We start from the raw sequence: 23733 nt of genomic DNA on the forward strand, positions 1-23733 counted from the left end.
CTAACACTGAATGACCTCACCCCAACAGCAGCAATGATAGTAATTCATTAGGCTTGAAGCTTACTCCATGGCACGCCTGCTCTGAGATTATGTATACAATTTAACTCTTACAACCACCCTGCACAATAGCTACTATTAGAATTGCTGTTTTACAAGTGAGGCACAGAGAGGTTAAGTAACTTGCCCAACGCCATAGAGTTGGTGGAGCTGGTGGAGCTGGCTTATGAACTTGGTGGTCTTATTCAAGAGCCCAATATCCCAAACATTGTGCTCTGAAGGTGCAGCTGTGAAATGGCAGGAGAACCGAGCAAGCATGATGTTGCAGGCATTTGAAAGAAGAGAGGGTTTGAAGGCAGGAGCTGTCAACAGTGTTAAATGCTATTGAAAGGCCAAAGAAGGTGAGACATGGAAAAGTCCCCTGGATTCAGTAACATGGAAGCCATCGATAAGGCTGGAAAGAGCTGTTTATATAGCAATATGGAGGCAGAATCCAGAATGGAGTGTGCTAAGGAGTGAGTAGGAGACAAGAGCGTAAAGAGAACAAGTATAGACCAAGAGGTTGGTCTGTGAGGAGTGGGCAGAGAAACCAGTGGCAGGACAAAAGGGGGCGAGGGTGCCTGGCAGAGGCTGCAGGAGCAGACTGGGACGCGGCCAGGTTCTGCTTTCAAGCTGTGCATTTTGGCCTGGCACTGTGCCCAGAAGGAAGGGGTACTTATTTCAATGTGGGCAGCCAGCCCCCTTGTTGCAGCTCATCTGTCTGGAGGGAGCATCTTCTGGTTCCCACAAAGGTGCTGTATGTGTCGGCAGCAGCTATGCTAGAGGAGGGTGTGAATCAATGGGACTTTTAAAAAGAGAGAGAGGTTTAACTACGTTTAACTTTCACATCAGTGGGAATAATACAGTTGAGAGGGTGTGGGTGAATAAACAAGAGGGACAAGGACCTACTTTATTGTACCAGAGGGGAAAAAATGGTAGGAGGTCCACTAACATCAGTGTGACAGAAAGCGCCTTATAGAAAACAATTTTACTGCTGATTGATTTCTCTTTCTGCTGGAATGACAGACAATTTACCTTGTTAATTCCTAGGGTTTCTCTACTCCCAGGATTGTACCATTGATCTGGGGTCTTCTGATCACTTGGTTTTGGTCCACATAGTTGCCCCGAGATGTTGCCATCACTGTCCCTATGACTCTTCTGCTGCTTCTGCTGTGACTGTGTTGCAGGAGAATTCCAGGTCCCTATTTAGCAAAGGAAGAGGGAAGAGTACACTCTGGAGAAAATGGAGTGGGCCGGAACGACAGAGAAGAGTGCTCAAGAGCCCCGAAGGTTACATTCCTGGGGCTTTAAGTCCTCTTAGTTGGATTCGTGCCATTTGGTCATTGGTTGAGCCCTGAATGTAATCGCTGTGGTATCGCTTAAAGAGACTGGTGCCCTAGCTGGTGAGAACTCATTGGTCTAACCGAACAGCGCCCAAGGTCGGGGGCGGGGGGCTCCCTGTCTGGAATTGTCTTTGTCTCCACTTCTGCGCATGTGCATGCCTGCTCAGCAAACCTGTTTGTCCCATTTGCAAATAACCAGTTTTTCCTTCTCCCACCCTTATCTCTATCTAGCTTCCTGCCTCAACTGGGACCCAGGAAGGTTGGGACAGTGCCCCTGATCATCTGTCAAGATGAACCATGCGTCCATTCCTCCTCGACTCCTGCTCTGCCCAGACTCATTGCCAGGAAAAAGAGCTCATGTGCTCTCTGCTGTGGGGCCCATGGACTTCTCTCTTTCCTTCACCACCCCCTCCCCCAGCCTACAGGAAATCTCACAGTGGAGGGGCCAATAGAACGCTGCTCTTTCCCCAGCTTCTCCAAGACATTTCACCTGTGCCCTCACACCCTCTCTGTATCAGCTAGCTTTAGCTGCAAAACAACCCCCCCAACCCCAGGACTTACAACACACTCTATTATTTCCCACAGTTCAGTGGGTCAGTTTGGTTGAGGCTGGAGGGTGTAGCAGCTTTCTACTCAAGTGTGGTCCTCAGACCAGCAGCATCAGCAACACCTGGGAGCTTATTAGACATGCAGACTCTCTGGCCCCACCCCAGGGACAATGAATCTGCATTTTGACAAGATCCCTCAAATATTCAAGTTTGAGAAGCACTGGTCTAGGATATCCTCTCTCACCTGCCTGGCGTTTGGCAGGCTGGTTGGTCTGAGGGGTGCTTCAGCTGGGAGGGCCTATTCTCTGATCTACGCAGCTAGCCCAGGTTTCTTCACATGGTGATCTCAGGGTTCCAAAGAGCAGCAAGAGAGCAATCCCCACAGCAGAAGCATTTCTCAAACCTCCACTGTGTCATGTTTTGCTACTATCCCACTGGCCCATGCAAGTCACAAGGGCATCCTAGAGCCAACATGGGGAGGCATTGCCGAAAGGCATGGAGAAAGAAGAGGAATACTTTGTGGTTATTTTTCAAACCTACCACACTCTCCACTACTGGAGTTGAGGCCTTTGGAAAGAAACACCAGCAACTGTTTGTATTCTGCCCAGCCACATCCCCCCCCCTCCTCAGGTGAGCATATAGCCACCTATTTGCTTAAAAGAGGAGAAGAGAGAAAAGTGAAAACCTCAGGAAAGAGAAAGTCATAGATTAATCTTAGAAAATAATATCCTTGTTACAAAGCGGAAGTTGAGTACAGAGGTAAGTGGATATATGAGCCTGGTAGTGGGAAAGTGAGAGATTGTCTAACCTGGTTTCATTTCTCTGTGAAGTAGAAGGTAAGGTCATCTGTTGAGAGGGGGCGTGGTGGTGTGGGGGAAGAGGGTATCAGAGGTCTGAGCAGAGTAGAGAAAGTCTGAAATAATCGTAATGGAACTTGATACCGGGAATTGACATGAAGAGCGTAGGATTTCAGGGGCCATTTGAGACTGATAATTATGAAGTTAACTTGATGCCAGTCTTTCATGGGGAAACTTTTTGCAATAGTGTTTGCAGGCGCAGAGAGAGCCAAAAGCAGGGTTTGGGGGATTATGCTAGATGAGTAACGAAAAGACAGAGGGCAAGGGAGTTTGGCTTATTAGTGGGAGTGTTATTAAAATACTGGTCTTTCTTCTCTTAGCTGAATATGAAAGATTGAGAAGAAAGTGAGAATAGTGGCCAATGAAGTTGGCAAATAGGGAAGATTCAAACAAGTGACAGGATGGGGAGGGAATTGTGGACAGAAAGCAAAATGCTTGAGCCAGTGGTTTCAGAGGTGCAGTAGATTCTGTGATGAAAAAGACCAGAGATCTTTGGACATGTTTTCACTTTTCCAGTTTGAACACCTTCCTCTGGTGGAGATGAGTAGATTTGCTTTCTATCTTTTGTTAACTTTACAACACCTTCTCCAAGGGGGTGAGAGGAAGCACTGCTTTCCTGCCGAAACAGAGCAAAAATTATCCTTTTTGGTTCTCCTTTAAATTTTAGTAACTCTAAGCTTAATCTGCCTCTTGGACTTCCTGTCACTTTTTCATCTGTCCTTGGGTACATGTCCCTCCTTATGGTTCTTTTTAAACACCAAGCTCCTGAGAAAGTTCACCATCCTACACACTCTGATTCTGTAAATGTCTTTTGCTCATGTGTGTCCGAATAGGCTGGGTCATACTGTGGTTAATTAATAGTCCCCAAATCTCACAACCCCAAGAGGTACTTAGGCACTAGAAATTATCCACATTTTCCAAATGAGTAAACTGAGCTTCAGAGTGTCTGTGACATGTGCAGGACCCTCAGCTGGCTAAACCCTAAGGAACACAACACTTAGAATTTCACCAAAGCCACACTTTAATAATTAAATGTCCTGAGTGAATGCAGTAGTACCTCCAAATCCCCTCGACTGCCAGGCAATGTGCAATCTTTATCTTATCCAGAAGTTCTCTATCCAGAATTTAGTAACACCCACTCCAGGGCTGATGGGGGCGCTGGATGTAGATAAGAGCCAGTGGTTATCCGCCTAGGACAAGATGGCCTGGCAGGGGACATATAACAGAAGAGGCAGTGGAGTTCTCTGGGTGGGGTCCACGTCCCGTCATGGGGTACATTCTGTACACACGAGCCCCTCCTTGCCTAAAGTCAATTCGCGAAGACTTGACTTCATTACGGAGGGATTGAGGAAAGGTGGAGTCTGGCTCTGTGCTCCGGCGTCGCCACCCCGCGGCAGCCCAGCCCAGATCTGGCAGAGCCAAAGGCGAACTCGGACGGGTAGAAAGGCGGGGAGAAGCTGCGGGGTTGAAGGCGGGGCGGGCGGCTGCCAAGCCGGCCAATAGGCAGTCTCCAGCGGCTGAGCCGAGAGGACAGGGGCGCTGCCACTAGCACCACCGCCTCCCAAGTTTCCCCTCTAGATGCACGGCCCGGGTGGCTCCTCTCATCCTGGTGCGGAGGGACCCGGAGAGGCCGGAGGAGCGGACTCGGGACTCAATTTCTGAGGAAGGGAACAGGACGGGCGCCCGACCCGCTCTGGGAGGGTGGGTGAACGATGAAGGGCCGGCGGCGGCGCCGCCGAGAGTACTGCAAGTTCGCGCTGCTCTTGGTGCTGTACACATTGGTGCTGCTGCTCGTCCCCTCCGTACTGGAAGGCGGCCGCGACGGTGACACGGGCGCAGGGCACTGCCCCGGCCTGCAGCGCAGCCTGGGAGTGTGGAGCCTGGAGGCGGCGGAGGCTGGCGAACGCGAGGAGGGCGCAAAGGCGCGGTCCGCCGCTGAGGGGGCCACGGGCCAGTCCCCCGGCTCCCCGGTCAACTTCAGTGGCGCCGTCGGGGAGGCGGTGTCTCGCGAGAAGCAGCACATCTACGTGCATGCCACCTGGCGCACCGGCTCGTCTTTCCTGGGTGAGCTCTTTAACCAGCACCCGGACGTTTTCTACTTGTACGAGCCCATGTGGCATCTATGGCAGGCTCTTTATCCGGGCGACGCCGAGAGCCTGCAGGGCGCGCTGCGCGATATGCTGCGCTCGCTCTTCCGCTGTGACTTCTCGGTGCTGCGGCTGTACTCGCCGCCGGGGGACCCCGCCGCGCGCGCCCCGGACGCTGCCAATCTCACCACGGCCGCCCTCTTCCGCTGGCGGACTAACAAGGTCATCTGCTCCCCGCCGCTGTGCCCCGGCGCGTCCCGTGCCCGCGCCGAGGTGGGCCTCGTCGAGGACGCCGCCTGCGAGCGCAGCTGCCCACCCGTGGCGCTACGCGCCCTGGAGGCCGAGTGCCGCAAGTACCCAGTGGTGGTCATCAAGGACGTGCGCCTGCTCGACCTGGGCGTGCTGGTGCCCCTGTTGCGTGACCCAGGCCTCAACCTAAAGGTGGTGCAGCTTTTCCGCGACCCGCGGGCCGTGCACAACTCGCGCCTCAAGTCTAGGCAGGGGCTGCTGCGCGAGAGCATCCAGGTTCTGCGCACCCGCCAGCGGGGCGACCGCTTCCACCGCGTGCTGCTGGCACACGGCGTGGGCGCTCGCCCCGGGGGCCAGTTCCGCGCGCTGCCGGCCGCGCCCCGAGCGGATTTCTTCTTGACGGGCGCGCTCGAGGTGATCTGCGAGGCCTGGCTGCGCGACCTGCTTTTCGCGCGCGGCGCTCCAGCCTGGCTGCGGCGCCGCTACCTGAGGCTGCGTTACGAGGACTTGGTGCGGCAGCCGCGCGCCCAGCTGCGCCGCCTGCTGCGCTTCGCCGGGCTGCGCGCGCTCGCCGCGCTCGACGCCTTCGCGCTGAACATGACGCGCGGCGCGGCCTACGGCGCCGACCGGCCTTTCCACCTGTCGGCGCGCGACGCGCGCGAGGCCGTGCATGCCTGGCGCGAGCGCCTGAGCCGAGAGCAGGTGCGCCAGGTGGAGGCCGCCTGCGCTCCAGCCATGCGACTGCTGGCCTACCCTCGCAGCGGAGAGGAGGGCGACGCGGAGCCGCCCAGGGACGGGGAGACGCCGCTGGAGACGGGAGCCGACAGCGCCACGTAGCCTCTCACCCCCGCACCCGGGGCGGATCCGGGTAAGGTGGCCCCGGCTGGGGCGGGGGCGAGGAAGGGACTTCGGGGAGCTTTGAACGGCCTGAGGGGTGGGGGGCGGAAACTGCGTCCGGAATCCCATCCTGTCAGATCAGGGCCAAGCCGCTGGGAAAGTCCTGTTCTTAGAGTTTGGGAGATCGATCGGGATCTCCAGCTTAGCCACCTGCCCCCTCAGAGGAGGACTTTGAGGCGAGAGGGGATGTTTAACTGTGGCTGAGGCGGAACCGCGTCTCCGCACTCCCAGTTCCCTCCCTCTATAAAGCAGGAGGTATGAGAGGCCTGAGGAGAGGAGAGAACGTTTGAAATAGTCATAATGGAACTTGAGACGGGGAACTGTCAAGAAAAGTATAGGATTTCGGGAACCATTTGAGTTTGATGATTATGAAGTTATCTCGATGCCAGTTTGTACCGTGGGGAAACTTTTGCATCATTCTTCACAGGCACAGAGAGAGCCAAAAGCAGAGTTTGGGGCATAGGTGTCGACTCTAACCCTACCTACCGCTAATCTTTCTGTTTCTTACTTTTTCTCCGTCTGTCTCACGCGCAGACTCCGGGGCTTTCCTCCTGAGTTACCAGGCATGCAGGCACAGTCAGGCAGCTCTTGCAAGTTTTTGCACATCTGTGTGTCGCAGGCCCTGGTATAGTGGAGCAGAATAGACACGTCTCTCTCTCCCTCCCCCATTTCCCCTTTCTCTTCACCCCTGCCCCAGTGGCTGGCGTGTGCAGGATATTTTGACCATATCCCGTTCACATAAGGTCACAAAAGCTGCCTAGTCAGCTTCCTCTAGTACTGACAAGACCTCAGAGCTGGGCTTCCCCCACTCCATTCCATCCGTTTGAGAGCTGGAACCTTAGATTGGCAAGTAGCAGTTTGTGACTACAGAAGGAGCCTTGTGAAAAGACATCCCCCCTCCCCCATTTTGTTCTTTTCCTGTAAAGTGTATTTCCAAAGATGCAAGTGGGGTTTAAATGATCTCAAAATGGGTTCAGTGTCTGGGTCAGTGTCTGGCCTGTAACACTGGGCTGAGGGAAGAGTTTGTCCTACATGATGCTGACCTTAGGAGTCTAGTTAGTGGCATGGAGTGCGTTTACCCACACTTTGTATGGGTTGGAAGGGTGCCACCTTCTGTCCTGTGCAGCCCCGAGGAGGGAGGAAAAGCAGTGCTGGGTGGGCGGAAGTGACTTAAGTTTCCATTCGTTATTTTATAGTGTAATTCACCATTCCCCTGGGATGGAGCTCCAAGGACGAAGGTTAAAGATGTTAATGAAGACAGATTTTGTTATTGTTAATAGAGCCAGGGTTTCAGAATGATTTCGGAAGCTGGCTAACTGATTTCCCCACCCCACCCCCCAGTAACAAGAGGTTTTCTTGGTCACTTTCTGTAATTCCTAGGAAGTCTGTTCTTGCCTGATTTCCAGAGTGAAGGAAGGAAGGTAAGGCACAGAGTGACTTGTCACATCTTAACAAAAACTTCCTTCCATCTGCTAATCGTGTGTTTATAGATGTAATGTAATGGTCCCTAACCCTCCTTCACAGGCCTGAGGGAACTCCTCCCCTGGGTTGATACTGCAGCGTTTTATGGCTTTAAGACATGACCACCTCCTAGAAACTTTTGCCTTTTTTTCCATTCATTTTTAATAACATTTATTGAGTACTGGCTGGGGTATGGTAATAAAGAGATTAGAGAGGAGGGTAGAGAACATAGTCTTTGCCCTCTAGGAAGTTAGAGTCTGTGTGGGTGACAGTGACTGTGCTGCTCTTTGGAAGGCCCGTGGGGCTTCCTTTGCAGGGCTGCAGGGATATCTGGGAGCAAGCTTTACGCCTTCCGGACTTTGGTGACTGAGCTCTTCCTTCCACATTGGGCACTTACCACCAACCAGTGGATTTATGAAAATGCTTGCATTCCTGTTTCCTAGGAATGTAACGTTACTGACCCACTGATGGGTTTTCCAAAAGTTTGCCACATTCTACTCTAGGGAAGGGAAGAGAAGGGAAGAAAAGGGGATGGATCCTTACTGAAGGGCTGTGTACCACGCGTTGAGTTAGGCATTGCACATATCTCATTATTTATACCAGTTTTACAGATGAGGAATCTGAGATTCAGAGAAGTGACTTGCCCAAAGTCACACCTGGGCTGGGGAAGGTGGGACACTATTTGTTGTGAGACTCCAGAGCTCATAATGTTTCCATCATAACACACCTTACCTGCCCCCCTTAGCAGTCCCTGGCAGCACCCCTGGCACCCAGCCAGGCTTAGAGGCTAGTCTGGGGTAAGAAACACACTTAGCATTATTACTATGTCCCAACCTCTGAAGAAATCAATAAAATATCCCTGAGTTGCTGACAGCACCTACACAGGAAAGCCAGACTCCACAGCCATCCTCCCCATCGGGCATGTGAGCATGCCCTTGGCGTAGCAGTGAAGAGAGGCTACATGTGAATTAACCTGAGTAACTTCTGGGTGGTCCATACCTGATAGCCAGGATTTGGCAGGGAGGGAGTCAGTAAGCTTTTTTCAGGGTTGAGTGGGGACTGCAGCACCCTGAACCAAGTCACCAGGGACCTTCCCATCTTTTACATCTCCTTGGCTTTCATTCACCAGCTTATCTTCCCAGTATCTCAAGATGGTAGCCACAGCTCCAGGCATCACATGCTCACATAACTACATAGGGTTGTTAAAATGCAGCGAACTGTCTGCTGCAGTGATTTAGGTGAACGAACAATGTTGGGTGTGATTATGGAAAGGGAAAATGTCTTAAATTATACATGGGTCCATTTCTTACCCTTTCACATGCCTTCAAATGCTTTGTTGTCTGTAGCTCCTTATCTAATAACCCATCATTCATGGTACCCTATCAGCTACTGTTCTGAACAGACTGATCTGCTGCCCTATTCTTTTCTGCATGTCTCTCTTTGACCTCTGCCCTTGGTAGGACCCACAATTTCATTTCTGTAGGCACTTAAGACACCTTGGTCTTTGTTCTTGACAAGATATATGCACCTTTTGAAAGAAATTAGGAAAGGAGGTGAGTGCCCTATTACTTAAGCTCTGACAGTCAGGAAGCTTTCTTTCTAAGGAAATCATTCAAAGAGAAAAAGAAATGACCAGCTAACAATAAATCCCTAACAAAGCATTCTGAAAGTCATTCCATCTTAATCAGAAGACTGAGCCCCAAACGTTTGATATAGGCTTTTGTATAAATATCCCTGAAAAGACAACCTGTTATTTAAACACAGACTGCTAAAGAACAGGCATTTTTATTTTTTTTATTGAATCATAATCAATTATACATATGTTGGGGATTCAATGTTGACATATGTTGATCAAATCAATATTACTAGTATGTATATTGTTACAAATTGTACTTATTCTTTATGCCCCTTGTCCAATCTCTCCCTATCCCCCTCCCCCTCCCCCGCTCCAACCACTGATAACCCTAGATTTCTTCTCTCCCTCTGAAAGAGTAATGGCTACTCTGTTGATTTGTTGCCTAGATGATCTGTCCAATGCTGAAAGGTGTGTTCACATCCCCCAATATTATCATAGAGCAGATGTTTCTTCTGTCACTCTGGAATGGCTTTGTGGAGAGAGACATCCTATTCTTTTCTTTGGTCTCTGCTGGTGACTCTCCTTGTGTCAATGCACTCCAGTGGCTGGCAGACCATCTGCGTGGTGGTTGTGACGTCTAGCTACTTTCGTGGCAGCCGTGGTTACTGTGGCAGCTGTAGTGGGCCACCCACATGGAGGTGATGTTTTTGGCATACTCCTTGGCGCTGGTGGTGTGCCTGGTTGTGGGCAGGGGGTCTGGTCCTCAGATCCATGCCCCAGGTCCCTGGGCGGGCCCCAAGGCACTGGTGGTGTGCCTGGTTGTAGGTGGGGGTGGGGGGATGGAGGGCGGGTCTGGTCCCTGGCTCCATGCCCCGGGCCCCCAGGCTCCATGCCCCGGGCTGCTCCTATGTAGAATTTCTCATTCAACAAAATTTGTTCAGACTCCCAATAGCAAATTAACCTGGGTAATGTGTTTGAGCTAGAGGGCTAGAAGTTAGCATGGCTGTTTGTGTGTGCGTGTGTGTGTGCATATGTGCACACATGGGCACACACAGATAGATACCTGAGTGGCAAGGCTGCAGTAAGGTGTGAATGGTTTTTTAAGACACATCCATTGTTGCCCCTTGTGAGGTTAGTGCTATCTTTGATCAAGACAGTTTCAGAGCTCCCGCTTGGGCCTGCCTTCCCTGGTAGGACCCCTCAATTGATGGTGGATTTGATGTTTAGGAAAGTTAAGACTCATCAAGTCTGGTGAGTGAGGCAGGGGAGGGGGCTGGCCCTGCAAAGCAAGTTATGGGCATAAAGTAGTAACAGTTGTTCCCTGGTTCATACGAAGTCAGTTTTTATATTAGGGCGCAGGAACCCAGGCTTCAGGGCCCAGCTCTCCTGGCTACTGCTTGACTGACCTTGGGCAAGTCCCTAAACCTTTTCTGGCTTTGGCGTTCTTACCAACAAGAGGAGGAGGTTGAATTAAGAGGATTTCCAAGGTTTCCTGGCGCCAAGGGGAGGTGACATTTATTGATTGTCTGTCTTGTGCACTGTGTTACTTGTTTAATGCATATTGTCTCGGTCTTCGTCTCAGCTCTGTAAGTTCCATAGAATCCCCATTTTATGGACGGTAAAACAAGCTCAGAGAGGTTATGTCATTGTGAAGGATAACACAGCCAGAGGACTAAAATCAGGTGTTCTTTGTTTTTAAACTAGTGTCTTTAATATTTGTAGAAATAATAAAAACACATGATGGAAAAAAGAGTTCAACAGGATAGAAGGGTATAAAATACCTGCCAATCTCATTTCCCAGAATCAACCACTGCATTTCTTGTGGTATATGTCTAGAAATGTTTTATGCAAATTCAAACAGAAATATATAGCCTTTTCATACACAAATGGGATTGAACTGTATTTATTTTTTTGCACCTTTTTTTTCACTTAATGCTTTGAAAATCTTCCCGTACCATCTTCTTTTTTAATGGCTATCTTATATTTCTTTGTAGGAATGTATTATAACATATTTACCTAGTTCCTAGTTCCATACTGCAGGACACTTAGGTTGTTCTAGTTTTTTGCTATATTTCATTGCATTTTTAGTAGCATCCTTATATTATCTCTGCATACATGTGAGTATATCTGTCAGAAAAATTTCTATTGTAGTGACCTTACATAGCAAAACGTGTATGCTTTTTACATTTTGAGAAGTAAAGTTCTCCAAAGTTGCACCAACTTTCAGCAGTTTCTTGGAACATCTGTTTCCCAGACTTTCAACAACATGGATTTCATTTAATTTTCTTTATCTTGGCTAGTCTGATGGGTGGAAAATCGTTTCTGCTAGCATCCCGACTCTCTGACCCTCCAATTCATCTCAGACTGTGAATGACTGCTTCACACCTCGGGTCATAGTAACTAGGATGCCAAGATGAAATCCACTCCTTAGCCCTTCTGCAGTCCACATGTATTTGGAAAGTGTCATTTTTGTGATTATTTTGAAGGCCTAGATACATTTCAATATAAAAATTATTATCCTTTTATAAAACCACACTTCCACATGACATGGGGTTTTAGCAAGTTTCTTCAGATGGCCTCCTTCTGGTACTATTGTAGTGGATTGTGCATATTGACTTGGACATCAGCAATTTGGGGACACTATCACTGGGAAATTAGGCTAACTTTAAATAAGGTTTATCCCTTCATACATTTTCTCTATGCTCCTGAGAGCCCTCTGTGGTCTGGGGCAGTGGGGAGGGCAGAATTGCCCATTTGCAGTTTTTGAGGCAGGATTGGGAGATTTTTTGTTTTTTGTTTTTTTGGCAGCCGGCCAGTACAAGGATCCGTTTGGTGTTATGACACCACGCTTTAAACAAGTGAGCTAACTGGCCAGCCCTTCAGAGAGTTTTCTAAGAGGTGCTTTTAGTCTGGGCAAAGATTTTCTTCCCATGAGTAGAAATGTAATATTAATAGTTGGGAGTGATGCTTTTAAAAAAACATTTACAAACAGCTGGTTTAAAGTTCTTCACTATGCCTCTTCTCAGCCTGCTCTCAGCATGAGCAGCCCAGAAAAGAGTGAAACTAAAAAAGCTAAAGTGGCTTTGCTGTTTTGTGTCTGACATTCCAGTCAAACGAGGTAATAATGAACCTCTCTCTCTGTGAGGTCTCCTGGCTTTGTAGTGGAACTGAAGGAACTTGCTCTGCAAGAAACATTTCTGCTGAGGTGCAGTACAGAATAAGAACAGTAGAGAATTAGAAACAGCTCTGGTCCAAGTTCAAGAACACAGGGAAGTGGAGAGCTGTTTGGGAGCTGAACAGGAAGCAGTTGCAGTTGGAGAAAAGTTGCAGAGCCTAGTGATGTCCTCATGAGACTCCTTTGGCTTTGCTCCCCGCCCCCCTCGGCCCCCAGGCACCAAGCTGGTGGCTGGGTCTGACATTTTCTGCAGCTGACCTCGTTCAGATTAAAAACCATTGTGCTGGATGCTGAGAATAAATTAGAGTATCAGCTGATGGTGAATATTTTTAAATTAGGTTACAAGGCTATGAAAGAGGACCACCACGTGTGACTCCAGTGATCACTATATTCTGAGCCAACAGACTCCCCTCCCCTGAAATGGACAGGCGCGGCAAGGACTTTGCTGTAGGTCACATTCTGGTAATAGCCACCGAGGTAGACACATTTTTGCTTATGGAACTGAAGCTCTTGCTGTAAAGCATTACCTTAACAGGAGTTGAAGACACAGAGCAGTCTCTGGGCCCAACCAGTAAGAAGTTTAAAGACTAGCCTGAGATCCAAATGCCTGGAGGGAGCATTTTGAGAAAGTTTTGGTGTTTGATTAATATTGCTGGGTCATGGTATCCAGCAGCTGGAAGCAAAGAAACCAGCCTAACTGAAGGTCTGAAGTGTGTGATTCTGCCCAGAGAGAGAACATCACAGAAACGTTTGTAAAGTATAGAGAGTGGATCTGGGGTCAAGACTGAGTTCTTCAGCAAAGATGATGAAGTGAGGAATGTTAGCAGCAGCCCCAGGAGGGAACTGAGAGGCAAAGTGAAAAGTTACTCCACACAGATAAGGTGGACAGCAGGAAAAAATGTCCCAAAGTTTTAAGCTCACTTTTCCCACGACTGAGCTCAGACTTTATCAAAAAGGATTCCTTACTTCCTCAGAGATTATAGAAATAGTAAGCCAAAAATTCTAAAATCAACATATTTTAAAAATAGGACTTCTTTGTGACCAGCCAAGAGCTGGCATATGTTAAATATACAGATTTTAGAAGCCATAAAAGGAGATGATGTCTGTTACAGTGATAAAGGGTATCACCAATGTGGATGTAATAAAGGAAAACACATTTTTCACATTTTGCAAACAGCAGAAAAGTTTGTTGTCTTTCTGCATCCTCCCCACTCCCCCAGCTGCTAGGAATTGCAGAGGACAGTTTTGCAAAAATAAACACAGACACTCCCTCCCAAAGAATAACAGAATTCCTAGCATTATTTAATGTCTTTTAAATTTATTTTAATTTATATTTCTCAACAGTCAAAGGGGAAGAGAAATCATGTTGACCTCAGGAAAAATCCGTGTCCTGATCTTAGGTGTGGTAGTCTCCAGCAATCCTACAGGCCAGGGGGAGGACTGGCTTACATGATCCAGTGTCCTGTGCCAACACAAAACTGCCCTTGGCCGTGGGGCCATTTTACCCCCACCAGACTGTGGACAAAGGAAAGTGTGAAACAAACATACTGCCTCACTCTGCAGGGAAAGAGACCTGAAGTGATTGGCTAGTCTTTGGGTAATCCACAGACTCTGTGCACTGACTAGCCATCCTAACCTGGGAATCCTAAAGCTGATTGCGGCCCCAGTGCTCCTGCTCCCCCACACCTTCAGCCCCTCATTTGACCGACAGCCCCAGAACCACATGGCTGCCTGAATTGCATGTCTAAGCTCCGGTCACTTCCCAGCTTCGCACCCTCTCAAACTTCCACCCCACTTGGTGGACCGCAAACATCTGCAGGTGACCTGTCCAAATATATACCATAAAACACTGACTCAGTTCCTTTATTGGAGTTGGGAGCAACTTTACTCACAAAAGGAATTATGTATGCCAACTGAAATTGTATCTTGGAGCAGCTCAATGAAAGGAAAAAACAAAAGTCAACTAGGCAAACTCAGCTGTTTCCAAGTTTTATTAATGCTGGTTTGGTGCGCATTCCTTTGTTCTCAAGTGAGCTCAAACATGGGAAATTTTTAGGTGGGATGGGTAATTTTTTTTTTTTTTTTTGGCAGCTGGCTGGTACAGGGATTTGAATCCTTAACCTTGGGGTTATCAGCACCATGCTCTAACCAAGTGAACTAACTGGCCAGCCCTGGGGTGGGTATCATAAACTGGAGACGTGTTATTATTTTATTCTATTCTGTTGGGGAAATATCATGGCCATTTAATTTAATTTTGTTTTGTTTCTTTGTTTTTTTTTTTTTGTTTGTTTTTTGGCAGCTGGCCAGTATGGGGATCCGAACCCTTGACCTTGGTGTTACAACATGGTCATTTAATTTTTGCACTGGCTGATTCGGGTGCTTGAATGACTCCCATGGATTGATGTTTTACTCTGAATTCCTCCCATGGTTAGGTCTGCTCAGCTCTCCACTGGAGCTGCCCAGATCCAGCAAGTGGCTTTTCCCCTAGTTTCTCGCCAGGCAAGAGTTTTGTCTGTTTTTTTGTTTCATTTTGTTTTGACTCAGCCTTTGTTTTTACCTGAGGTTTCAAGTTGAATATGACTGAAACTGTTATTGACTAGTGCAAGTATAACTGGTGCCCCTGCCACTGCCACTTTCAGATTGAAAGTCTGGAAATTATTTCTAGCATTTATGGTGTTTCAAGTCCATTTCTAGGTTATTTGGGGGTGTGGTTATATTAGCACACTAAATGTTTCCTATTACATTCTGCTTTGGAGTCACAGTGAGGGAATGCTTGCACTTGAATATTTCTGGTATTTCAAGTATTATTTTAACATTACTCCTAAGCAGCTCCCTTAAAAAAACAACTCAATGGCTCTATTGTCATAAACACTGTCAGTCATTTCCGTTTTCCTTGGCTCTGTATCTCACTGATTTGAGGTGAAAACAGGAAGGTTAAGACAGCTTATCCTGAGTTAACAGATAAGCTTAGTTGTTAACATCATCCAGAGCGTGGGTCCGGTTGAGGACACTGGGAGAAGACCCTGCGAGAACACTTCACCATTGAGAAGGACGCTGAAGCTCTTCCTCAGCCCATTTGTTCTGGCCTTGTGCCAGGAGGAAGGCTGGGACAATAGGCTGGAAAGTAATCCAGCCGGTGATAACGGGACCTGCTGAATACCCGGAAATCTCAGCTCGCTCGCCCGAAGTGCTAAGTGCCAGCACCAACTTTTAGCATCTGTGAAGTAGCTTTTGGTGGTCAACGCAGGCACAAGTGTGTGGGCAGGGACAGGATACAGCAGAGTCAAGTCTCAGTCATGTACCTTCCAGAGGCAAGACCCAGAAAAGCTTTTTTTCTTTTCTTTTTTTTGGCAGCTAGTGGCGTACAGGGATCTAAACCGTTGACCTTGGTGTTATAACACCTCGTCTAACCAACTGAGCTAACCAGCCTGCCTGAGACCAAGAAAAGTTTGAAGGGAAGAAGGGTGGGCAAAAATTTACAAGTGCAATTCAAGGAGTGGAAGTGAGGTGCCTGTGCAAGTTCCCAGATCCACTTGGGAGGCCAGGGCTCATGACCTGACCAGAAACAGGAGACAGGAAAACCACCAAGAGAGGCAGAACCACAAGTTCATTTGGTTGAATCTTCTGTTCTCAAACTTTAAAGCCAGCAGGAAGTTGATTCTTCCCCCTCCCCCGATCCCTGTTTCAGAGGTTGAAAAAAGTATGATTAAAATGCTAAGAGAGTGTCTTCCTAAGTGATTCTGCTGTAGCCAGGGGAGCCGCAGCCAGGCCAACTGCATGCAGTCCCGGCTCTGCAGACCCAGAATGAACCCAGAATGAAGTTTCCCTCTGATGGCAATGAGGCTATTAGTAGGTCAACCAGCTGCATTTTGGGCCTGGCTGGTAATTTAAACACTCAGGGGAACTGTAGCAAAGGAGATAAATACACCCAACTCATTGGAGTATGACTTTGAATCTTTAAATAAACAATCCATTTTTTTAAAAGTGAAAGCCAATTTGTGAATTATTTGTTTATTAAGGAATGACCTCACACTTCAATGCCACTTCTTAAAAAAAAAACCCAACAAAATAAAAACTTTTTATGCATGCTTTTCAAAGCAATGATATACACAGACCTCTATAATTCTTGAAATTAATTGCACTGACTGTTTTTTATTATCTATTTTCTATTATACAGGATAGTTCTAATTTATGAATGAACAGAAGGGTCTATGCTTGTTTCAGGTGGTGCAGGCAGTAGCCAACGTTTTCATTCTCCCCAGACTCTAAGTGGAAATAGTATTAACCAAGAAGTTTAGCAGCTTTAAGTTTAATTCTTCATAGTCAAACATGTAGCAGCTGGAAAAAAGAACAATGTTAGTTACTTGGTTACTGTAGCTGTCTGATAAACTGAGTGTTTGGGTTTTAAATACGTACCCAAAGTTGAGTATTTCATTACTCCATATGAACAGGGCCCCATAATATTAAGAAAAGTTGGGATCTGGAGTGAATTAAATTTTTAATACTATAAGATATTGGGGGCTTAAGAGCTTTGTGGAACATCACACTAAGAATTCATTGACATGTTTATGTTTTAAACACAACCAAAAATAATGAAAAGTGGTAGGAAATTAGCTGATAGTTTATTTAGGGTCTACTTTGGGGCTACAGGCCCCATGAAGGTATAAGTCAGAACTAGAAGGTATATAAGCATCCCTGACCTGGTTCAGTGACATTCAGGAAGTAGAGGCTGACATGAAAGGATGGGAACTCATTCTTAGTGGAAAGAAAGAAAGGAGAAAGAGAGTAATTTTTTTTTAACTTTTTATTTTGAAATACTTATAGACTCACAGGAAGTTGCAAAAACAGTACAGAGAGGTCTGGTGTACTCTTCACCTAGCTTCCACCAAAAGAACATCTTATATGTAGATTAATATCAACACTCAGAAACTGACATTGGTACAACCTACAGACCTTATTCAGTTTTCAACAGTTTTTACATGCACTTATTTTGTGTGTATGTGTGTACATACGTGTAGATCTGTGTAATTTTATCACATATAGATTTGTACAAACACCACTACAATCAAGACAGAGAACTACGGGCCGACCCCGTGGCGCACTTGGGAGAGTGCGGCGCTGGGAGCGCAGCAGCGCTCCCGCCGTGGGTTCGGATCCTATATAGGGATGGCCGGTGCGCTCACTGGCTGAGCAAGGTGCGGCCAGTCACAAAAAAAAAAAAAAAAAAAAAAAAAGACAGAGAACTATAACATGAGCACAAAGAAACTCTCTCCTGCTACCCTGTTATAGTTACATACCCCACCCCATCCCACCCCTTTCACTGGCAAACAATAATCTGCTCTCCATCTCTATAACTGTGTTATTCCAAGAATGCTATATAAATGGAATAACCTTTTGAGACCGGCTTTTGTCACTCAGTATGATTCTCTGCAAATTCATCCAGGTTGTCTCATGTAACAACAGTTTGTTCCTTGTCTTGCTGAGTAGTAGTCAGTGGGTATGAATGTACCACAGTTTGTTTAACCATTCACCCACTGAGGGACATTTGGATTGTTTTCAGTTTTCGGCTGTTAAAAATAAAGGTGCTATAAATATTCATGTACTTTTTTTTTTTTTTTTTTTTTTAAAAGATGACCGGTAAGGGGATCTTAACCCTTGACTTGGTGTTGTCAGCACCACGCTCAGCCAGTGAGCGAACCGGCCATCCGTATATGGGATCCGAACCCGGGGCCTTGGTGTTATCAGCACCGCACTCTCCCGAGTGAGCCACGGGCCGGCCCATTCATGTACTGGTTTTTGTGTGGACATGAATTTTCATTTCTCTGAGATGAATGCCCAGGAGTGCAATTGCTAGATCTCAATTTTTTTCCTATTGTGGATTGTGCATTTGATGTCACATCTAAGAACTCTTTGCCTAAACCTAGGGTCTCATAGATTTTTCCCTATGTTTTCTTGTAAAAAGTTTTATATTTTTTATTTTGCCCTTCCTTATACATTTTAGGATAAGCTTATCTATATCTACATTTAATTCTCTGATTCACTTTATTTTTATATAAAGTGTGAGGTTTAGGCCTATGGATGTCTAACTGCTGTAGCACCACTGTTGAAAAGTCTGTCTTTCCAGTGAATTGCTTTTGCACCTTTGTCAAAAACCAGTTGGACATACATATGTAGGTCAATTTCTGGGTTCACTTTCTGCTCCATTGATCTAGGAGTCTGTCCTTCCACCAGTATCACACTTTTTGTTTTTGTTGGCTGGCTGGTACAGGGATCTGAACCCTTGACCTTGGTGTTACAACACCATGCTCTAACCGACTGAGCTAATCGGCCAGTCCCATGCCATTTTGATTAATGTTATATGGTATCTTAACATTGGGTAGGGTGATTCTTCCTACTTTATTCTTTCCCAAAAAAGATTTTAGCCATTCTAGTTCCTTTGCATTTTCCTATTAATTTTAGAATAAGCTTGTCTATATCTACAAAAAGCATTGATGAAATTTGATAGAAATTTTGTTAAAGCTATCAATTTGGGGGAAATTGGCATATTTATTACTTTGAGTCTTCCAATCAATGTACGCAGTATGTTTCTCTATTGATTTAGATCTTGTTTGACTTCTTTCATTGGTGTTTTGTAGTTTTTAGCATACAAGTTCTTTACCTGTCTTGTTAGATTTATACCTAGGTATTTCATTTATTTTGAGTGACTGTAAATAGTATGAGTTTTTAAGTTTGGTTTCAGTGTGTTCATTTCTAGTATATATAAATAAAATTGGTTTTTAAATATTGATCTTATATCCTGAAAACTTGCTGAATTCCCTTATTAGTTCTAGGAGGATTTTTTTGGTACATTCCTTGGATTTTCTACATATATAATAATATCATCTGCAAACAGGGACAGTTTTATTTCTTACTTTTCAATCAGTATGGTTTTTATTTTCTTTTCTTGCCTTGTTGCTAGGACTTTTAGTACTGTTTACTAAAAAGTGTTGAGTGCAGACATCTTTGCGTTGTTCCTGATCATAGGAGGAAAGCATTCAGTCTTTCACCATAAGGAATGAGGCTAGATGTGGGTTTATGTAGATATCCTTTATCAAGTTGAGGAAGCTCTCTTTAATTCCTAGTTTGAGAATTTTATCATGAACAGGTGTTAAATGCCTTTTCAGCATCAACTGATAAGATCATGTGATTTTTCTTCTTTAGCATGTTAATATGGTGGATTTACATGGATTATCAAATATTGAACCAGCCTCGCATCCTGGAATAAACCCTATTTGGTTTTATATATAAAGCTTTTTCTATATTGCTGAATTTGATTTGCTGATATTTTGTTAAGGATTTCTGCATCTAAGTTCATGAGAGAAATCCCTTTAGCAGTTCTTTTACAGCATTCCTTTTGGCAACAAATCCTCTTAGTTTTCCTTCATCTGAGAATGTGTTTATTTCACGTTCATTTCGGAAGGACGTTTTCATGGAATATAGAAGTCTGGGTTGCCAGTTATTTTCCTTCAGCTCTTGAAAAATATTGTGCTACTTCCTTCTGACCATAATGCTTTCAGAAATGAAGTCCATTGACATTCATATTGTTGTTCCCACTAGTAATGTCATTTCTCTCTAGTTGCTTTGAAGACTTTTTTCATTTATTTTACTTTTCTGAAATTTGATTATGCTACATCTTGATACATATTTCTTTGGGTTTTTCTTGTTTGGGGTTCTCACAGCTTCTTAAATCTGTAGGTTTATGTCTTTTGCCAAATTTGGGAAATTTTCAGCCATACTTCTCCGAGTACTTTTTCAGCCCTACTCTCTCTCTAGCACTCTGATGACATGAATGGTAATTTATTGTAGTACCACATGTCCTTGAGGCTCTGTTCATTTTTTTCACTCTATTTTCTGTTGTTCAGATTGGATAATATCTATTGTTCTATTTTCAGATTCACTAATTCTTTATTCTGTCATCTTTGTTCTGCTATTGAGCCCATCCAGTCAGTTTTTCAAATTTTGTTTACTATATTTTACAGTTCTAAAACGTCCATTTAAAAAAATATATATCTTTGCTAAGAATTTCTATTTAGTGTGTTTGTACTTGCTAATTGAAGCATTTTTATGATAGCTGCTTAAAACCTGTCTTGGATAATTTCACTATCTTTTGCCATCTCAGTGTTGGTATCTGCCAGTTGTCTTTTCTCATTCAAGGTGAAATTTCCCTGGTTCTTGGTTTGACAAATGCTCTTTTCATTATATCTTGGACATTTGGGGTATTACATTATGAATCTCTGAATCTTATTTAAAATCTTCTATTTTAGCAGGCCTCCACTGACACCACATTGGTGAAGGAAGGGTTGCATTACCCGGTTACTGCCAGGTTGGGGTGACAGTCCAGAAGTCCTGGCTTCCCACTAGGCCTCTGCTAATAGGAGGGGGATTTTTTTCTGTGGTGCTTGGTTTCTGTCTTTTTAGGCTGATCCTTTCCCTGTCCTTTGGCTAAAAGATAACAGGCTTTTCTTTTCTTTTCTTTTTCCCTGTGACCATTGGCATTTCTGGCCTGCAAGCTTCTTCAGTGCCCATTCTAGGATATAAAAAAGGTAAAAAGAAAATCCAGGGAACTCATGGCCAGGTGGTTCCTCAATTTCTAAGGTTCCTAATCAGTCTGTATTCTTCTCTCCACCCTTCATAGTCTTCTTATCTTTGTTTTATATATCATGTTTGGGGTTTTTATTTACACTTTGTGGGAGAAATAAGGTTAAGTGCACAGACTCCATCTTGTCTGGAACCAGAAGTCAGCTCATCTGGAAATCGGTTTTTATTAAACTAAATTACACTGAAATTTGACATGCTGGCTCTTCCTTTATGTAAATAACCTGTATTAGCAGAATACTAAAGATTCATAGAAAGGCCTCAAGGCATTTATGAAATGAGCTTTTCCTTAATGCTTAGTGTGAATCTTTATTGCACATTTTAAATCATCTTGAAAGTGCTTCTTTTCCAAATTCTGCATCAGTAGTTCTATTAAGCTGATATATAGTTTCACCACACTAGAAAATGTCAAATTTGGTACACATCCAGGATCAGAGGAAGGATCACAAGAAAGCAAGAAGCTTGTGGCAGAACTAGCATAAACATACCCAGAGTCAGCCCATCCTCCACTGCTCATATACAGTGATACAAGCAGTGTGTTTAAATGAAGAAAAAAGTGCACTTGCCACAAAGGTAGAAAGCTGGACTCGTTGCCTATATGTAGCTATGGTTTTACAGAGCAGCTTATTGTTGTTGGCATGATTTCTTTCGTACATATGAACCAGTACACAAGTGAAGAATGGATGGTTACATAGTTGGTGCCTAAAAGTACAGCTTCAATCCCAGCTCCTCCCCCCACTCTACCCAGCAGGTCCCAGTAAGCTCTGTTCTCCACAACAGCAGCTGCATAAAGCACAGCCATACTGACAGAGGTGCCCCCATCATTTTCCTGTCTGTACCATCATCAAACACCTCTCGGGCCACATTTTCTTCTGGCCTGTCTTCACAAACCAGAACTGATAGATACTGATTTGGTATGGGTTTCCAGCACTGGATAATACAACTTGGATATGGAAGATTATAGGTTTCATATTTAAGAAGCCTTACATGGTCAGGGTTCAACAGACTTTCTGTCTGTGGATTTCTGTGTTCTGAAATTCAAATGTCCTTTGTTCCTTCCCTTTCCAGGTCAGTCACCATGAACCGGAACACTCAGCATGCTGCCCCAGCACTGGAGAAGCAACGCTGTGGAGGCAATCTATCACACTGTCAGAGACGGGGACTTGACTTGGGACCAACCACTGTGCAATTCTGCTGAGCAGGAATATCCTAAGCTGTTAAATAATGACGGACACATTGTTGGAGCCGAAATTTCCAGTAAGGAAGTGACAGTGCAGTGTGGATATTTATGGCCATAAAATAGGAAGAGCTTTAGTTCCCAGGCTGAGCCTGCCTCTGCTGGAGCCATTTCAACAAGGCGTCCTCACAACAAAGAAGAGATGTGATTTGGTACCATTTCACATCAGATGTCTGGACAAAACATCAATGTGAATAAGGGTCAAGTGCAGTCCTGTCTATCTTGATTAAATTACTTAACATTAAATAAAAGGTTTGGGGTGGTGTTCTAAACCCGACTCATTCAGCTCTCCTTCAAATAGCTACCCCCTCCCCACCTTGAAACCCAGAACCATTTTTTTTTTTTTTTTTTTTTTTTTTTTTTTTGTGAAGATGGAAGTCAGCTTTTATTCAGGAACACCAGTGACCAGAGGAGAGATGCTGGGTTAACCCACCTCCAGTAACCCTGAAGGAGAATGGCCAAGCTAAAGCCATCTCAAAGACTCAGGTTTACTGAGAGGTTTTTAAAAAGGGGGCTGAGGGAATGAAACGTGGGAAAATGAAAAGCAGGAGGGAGGGGGACGTGAGCAGCAAGGGGTCCATGTCTATGAGTAAGGTACAAGGTCTCACCAAGGCTCCGTCTGGTTTCTGCTCCCATCCTTATCTCAGGGTCTGGGTAATACATGCAAGTCTGCAGCTTCAGGCTGGCTGGAAAACAACTCTTGCTGCCTTGTTCTTTCAGCTAAAAAGCCCTGCAAGCCTCAATCCTGGATTGAACATATAGGCTGACGTTCTGCTAGTGTATCCCAACTATCCTGCAAGGAGCAACCAGTCTGATAGAGGCTCTGGCATCTTCAACACATGGCATCCGAGGTTATTCAGTGTATCACCGTTAGTTTCTGGGCTGGGAAGTCCAAAGCCCAGGGAACACATCTGGTGAGAGCCATGGTGGTGGCGACAGTGACAGCAGAGTATCACATTGTGAAAAGGGTGAAGCAGAGAGAGCAAGAGAGAGAGAGCCAGAACCAATTTTTGAAAAGTAATTTTTCTCCCTGGAGTGGGAGAACCCTAATGAACTGCAACAAATTTTTGCTTTTAAATTGTCCTATCTGGTGTTTTTGTAATTATACTATTAAATGACTCTGGAGTCACATTAATGACAGGATTTGTTTTGTTAGGAAGCAGATTTTATAATGCAGTTCAAATGCATGGTTCAGATAAAAGCTAGTCTACATACAAAGGACTATGTATTAGTCCATTTCTGTTGCTTGTAACAAAATACTTCGAACTGGGTAATTTATAAAGAAAACTTCAACAGTTACAGTTGGGATTAAGCTTCTAATATATGGACTTCGGGGGACACAATTCAATCAATCCACAGCATATGAAGGAAACTGTGTATTGGGTTCAAGAATTTTAGCAATTATCCAGTAAAAACCTAACCTTTAACCTGCAATGTCAAATCCACTCGCCTCAATCTTACAACTTGATGTTGCCAACACTCAGTGCTGCCTTATTCAGGGTTCTACACTCAAAGCCTGTTGTAGACCATTACAGGCCAGGAGTCGTCACAGGTAGAGGCCAGATGTAAAGTATTTCTTTTAACCCTAAGGTACATTTAAAAAATCTCAAAACTCTGTTGCCATGATTTTTAC

General features: G+C 45.3%; 1 protein-coding gene across 1 annotated transcript; it reads left to right on the plus strand.

Moving 5' to 3' along the window:
- The first annotated feature begins 4339 nt into the window (after positions 1 to 4339).
- Positions 4340 to 22419, plus strand: CHST7 (carbohydrate sulfotransferase 7). Its single transcript, XM_063084142.1, has 2 exons — positions 4340 to 5988; positions 21932 to 22419. The coding sequence occupies exon 1, from the start codon at positions 4497 to 4499 to the stop codon at positions 5955 to 5957; it is 1461 nt and encodes a 486-aa protein (XP_062940212.1). The 5' UTR covers positions 4340 to 4496; the 3' UTR covers positions 5958 to 5988; positions 21932 to 22419.
- Positions 22420 to 23733: the final 1314 nt, after the last annotated feature.

This window comes from Cynocephalus volans, chromosome X (genome assembly GCF_027409185.1).
Source record: "Cynocephalus volans isolate mCynVol1 chromosome X, mCynVol1.pri, whole genome shotgun sequence".
Lineage (NCBI taxonomy): Eukaryota > Metazoa > Chordata > Mammalia > Dermoptera > Cynocephalidae > Cynocephalus > Cynocephalus volans.

Bases quoted from the DNA above. Each gene is read 5' to 3' on its own strand.
- CHST7 (XM_063084142.1), top strand. From the start codon at position 4,497: ATGAAGGGCCGGCGGCGGCGCCGCCGAGAGTACTGCAAGTTCGCGCTG.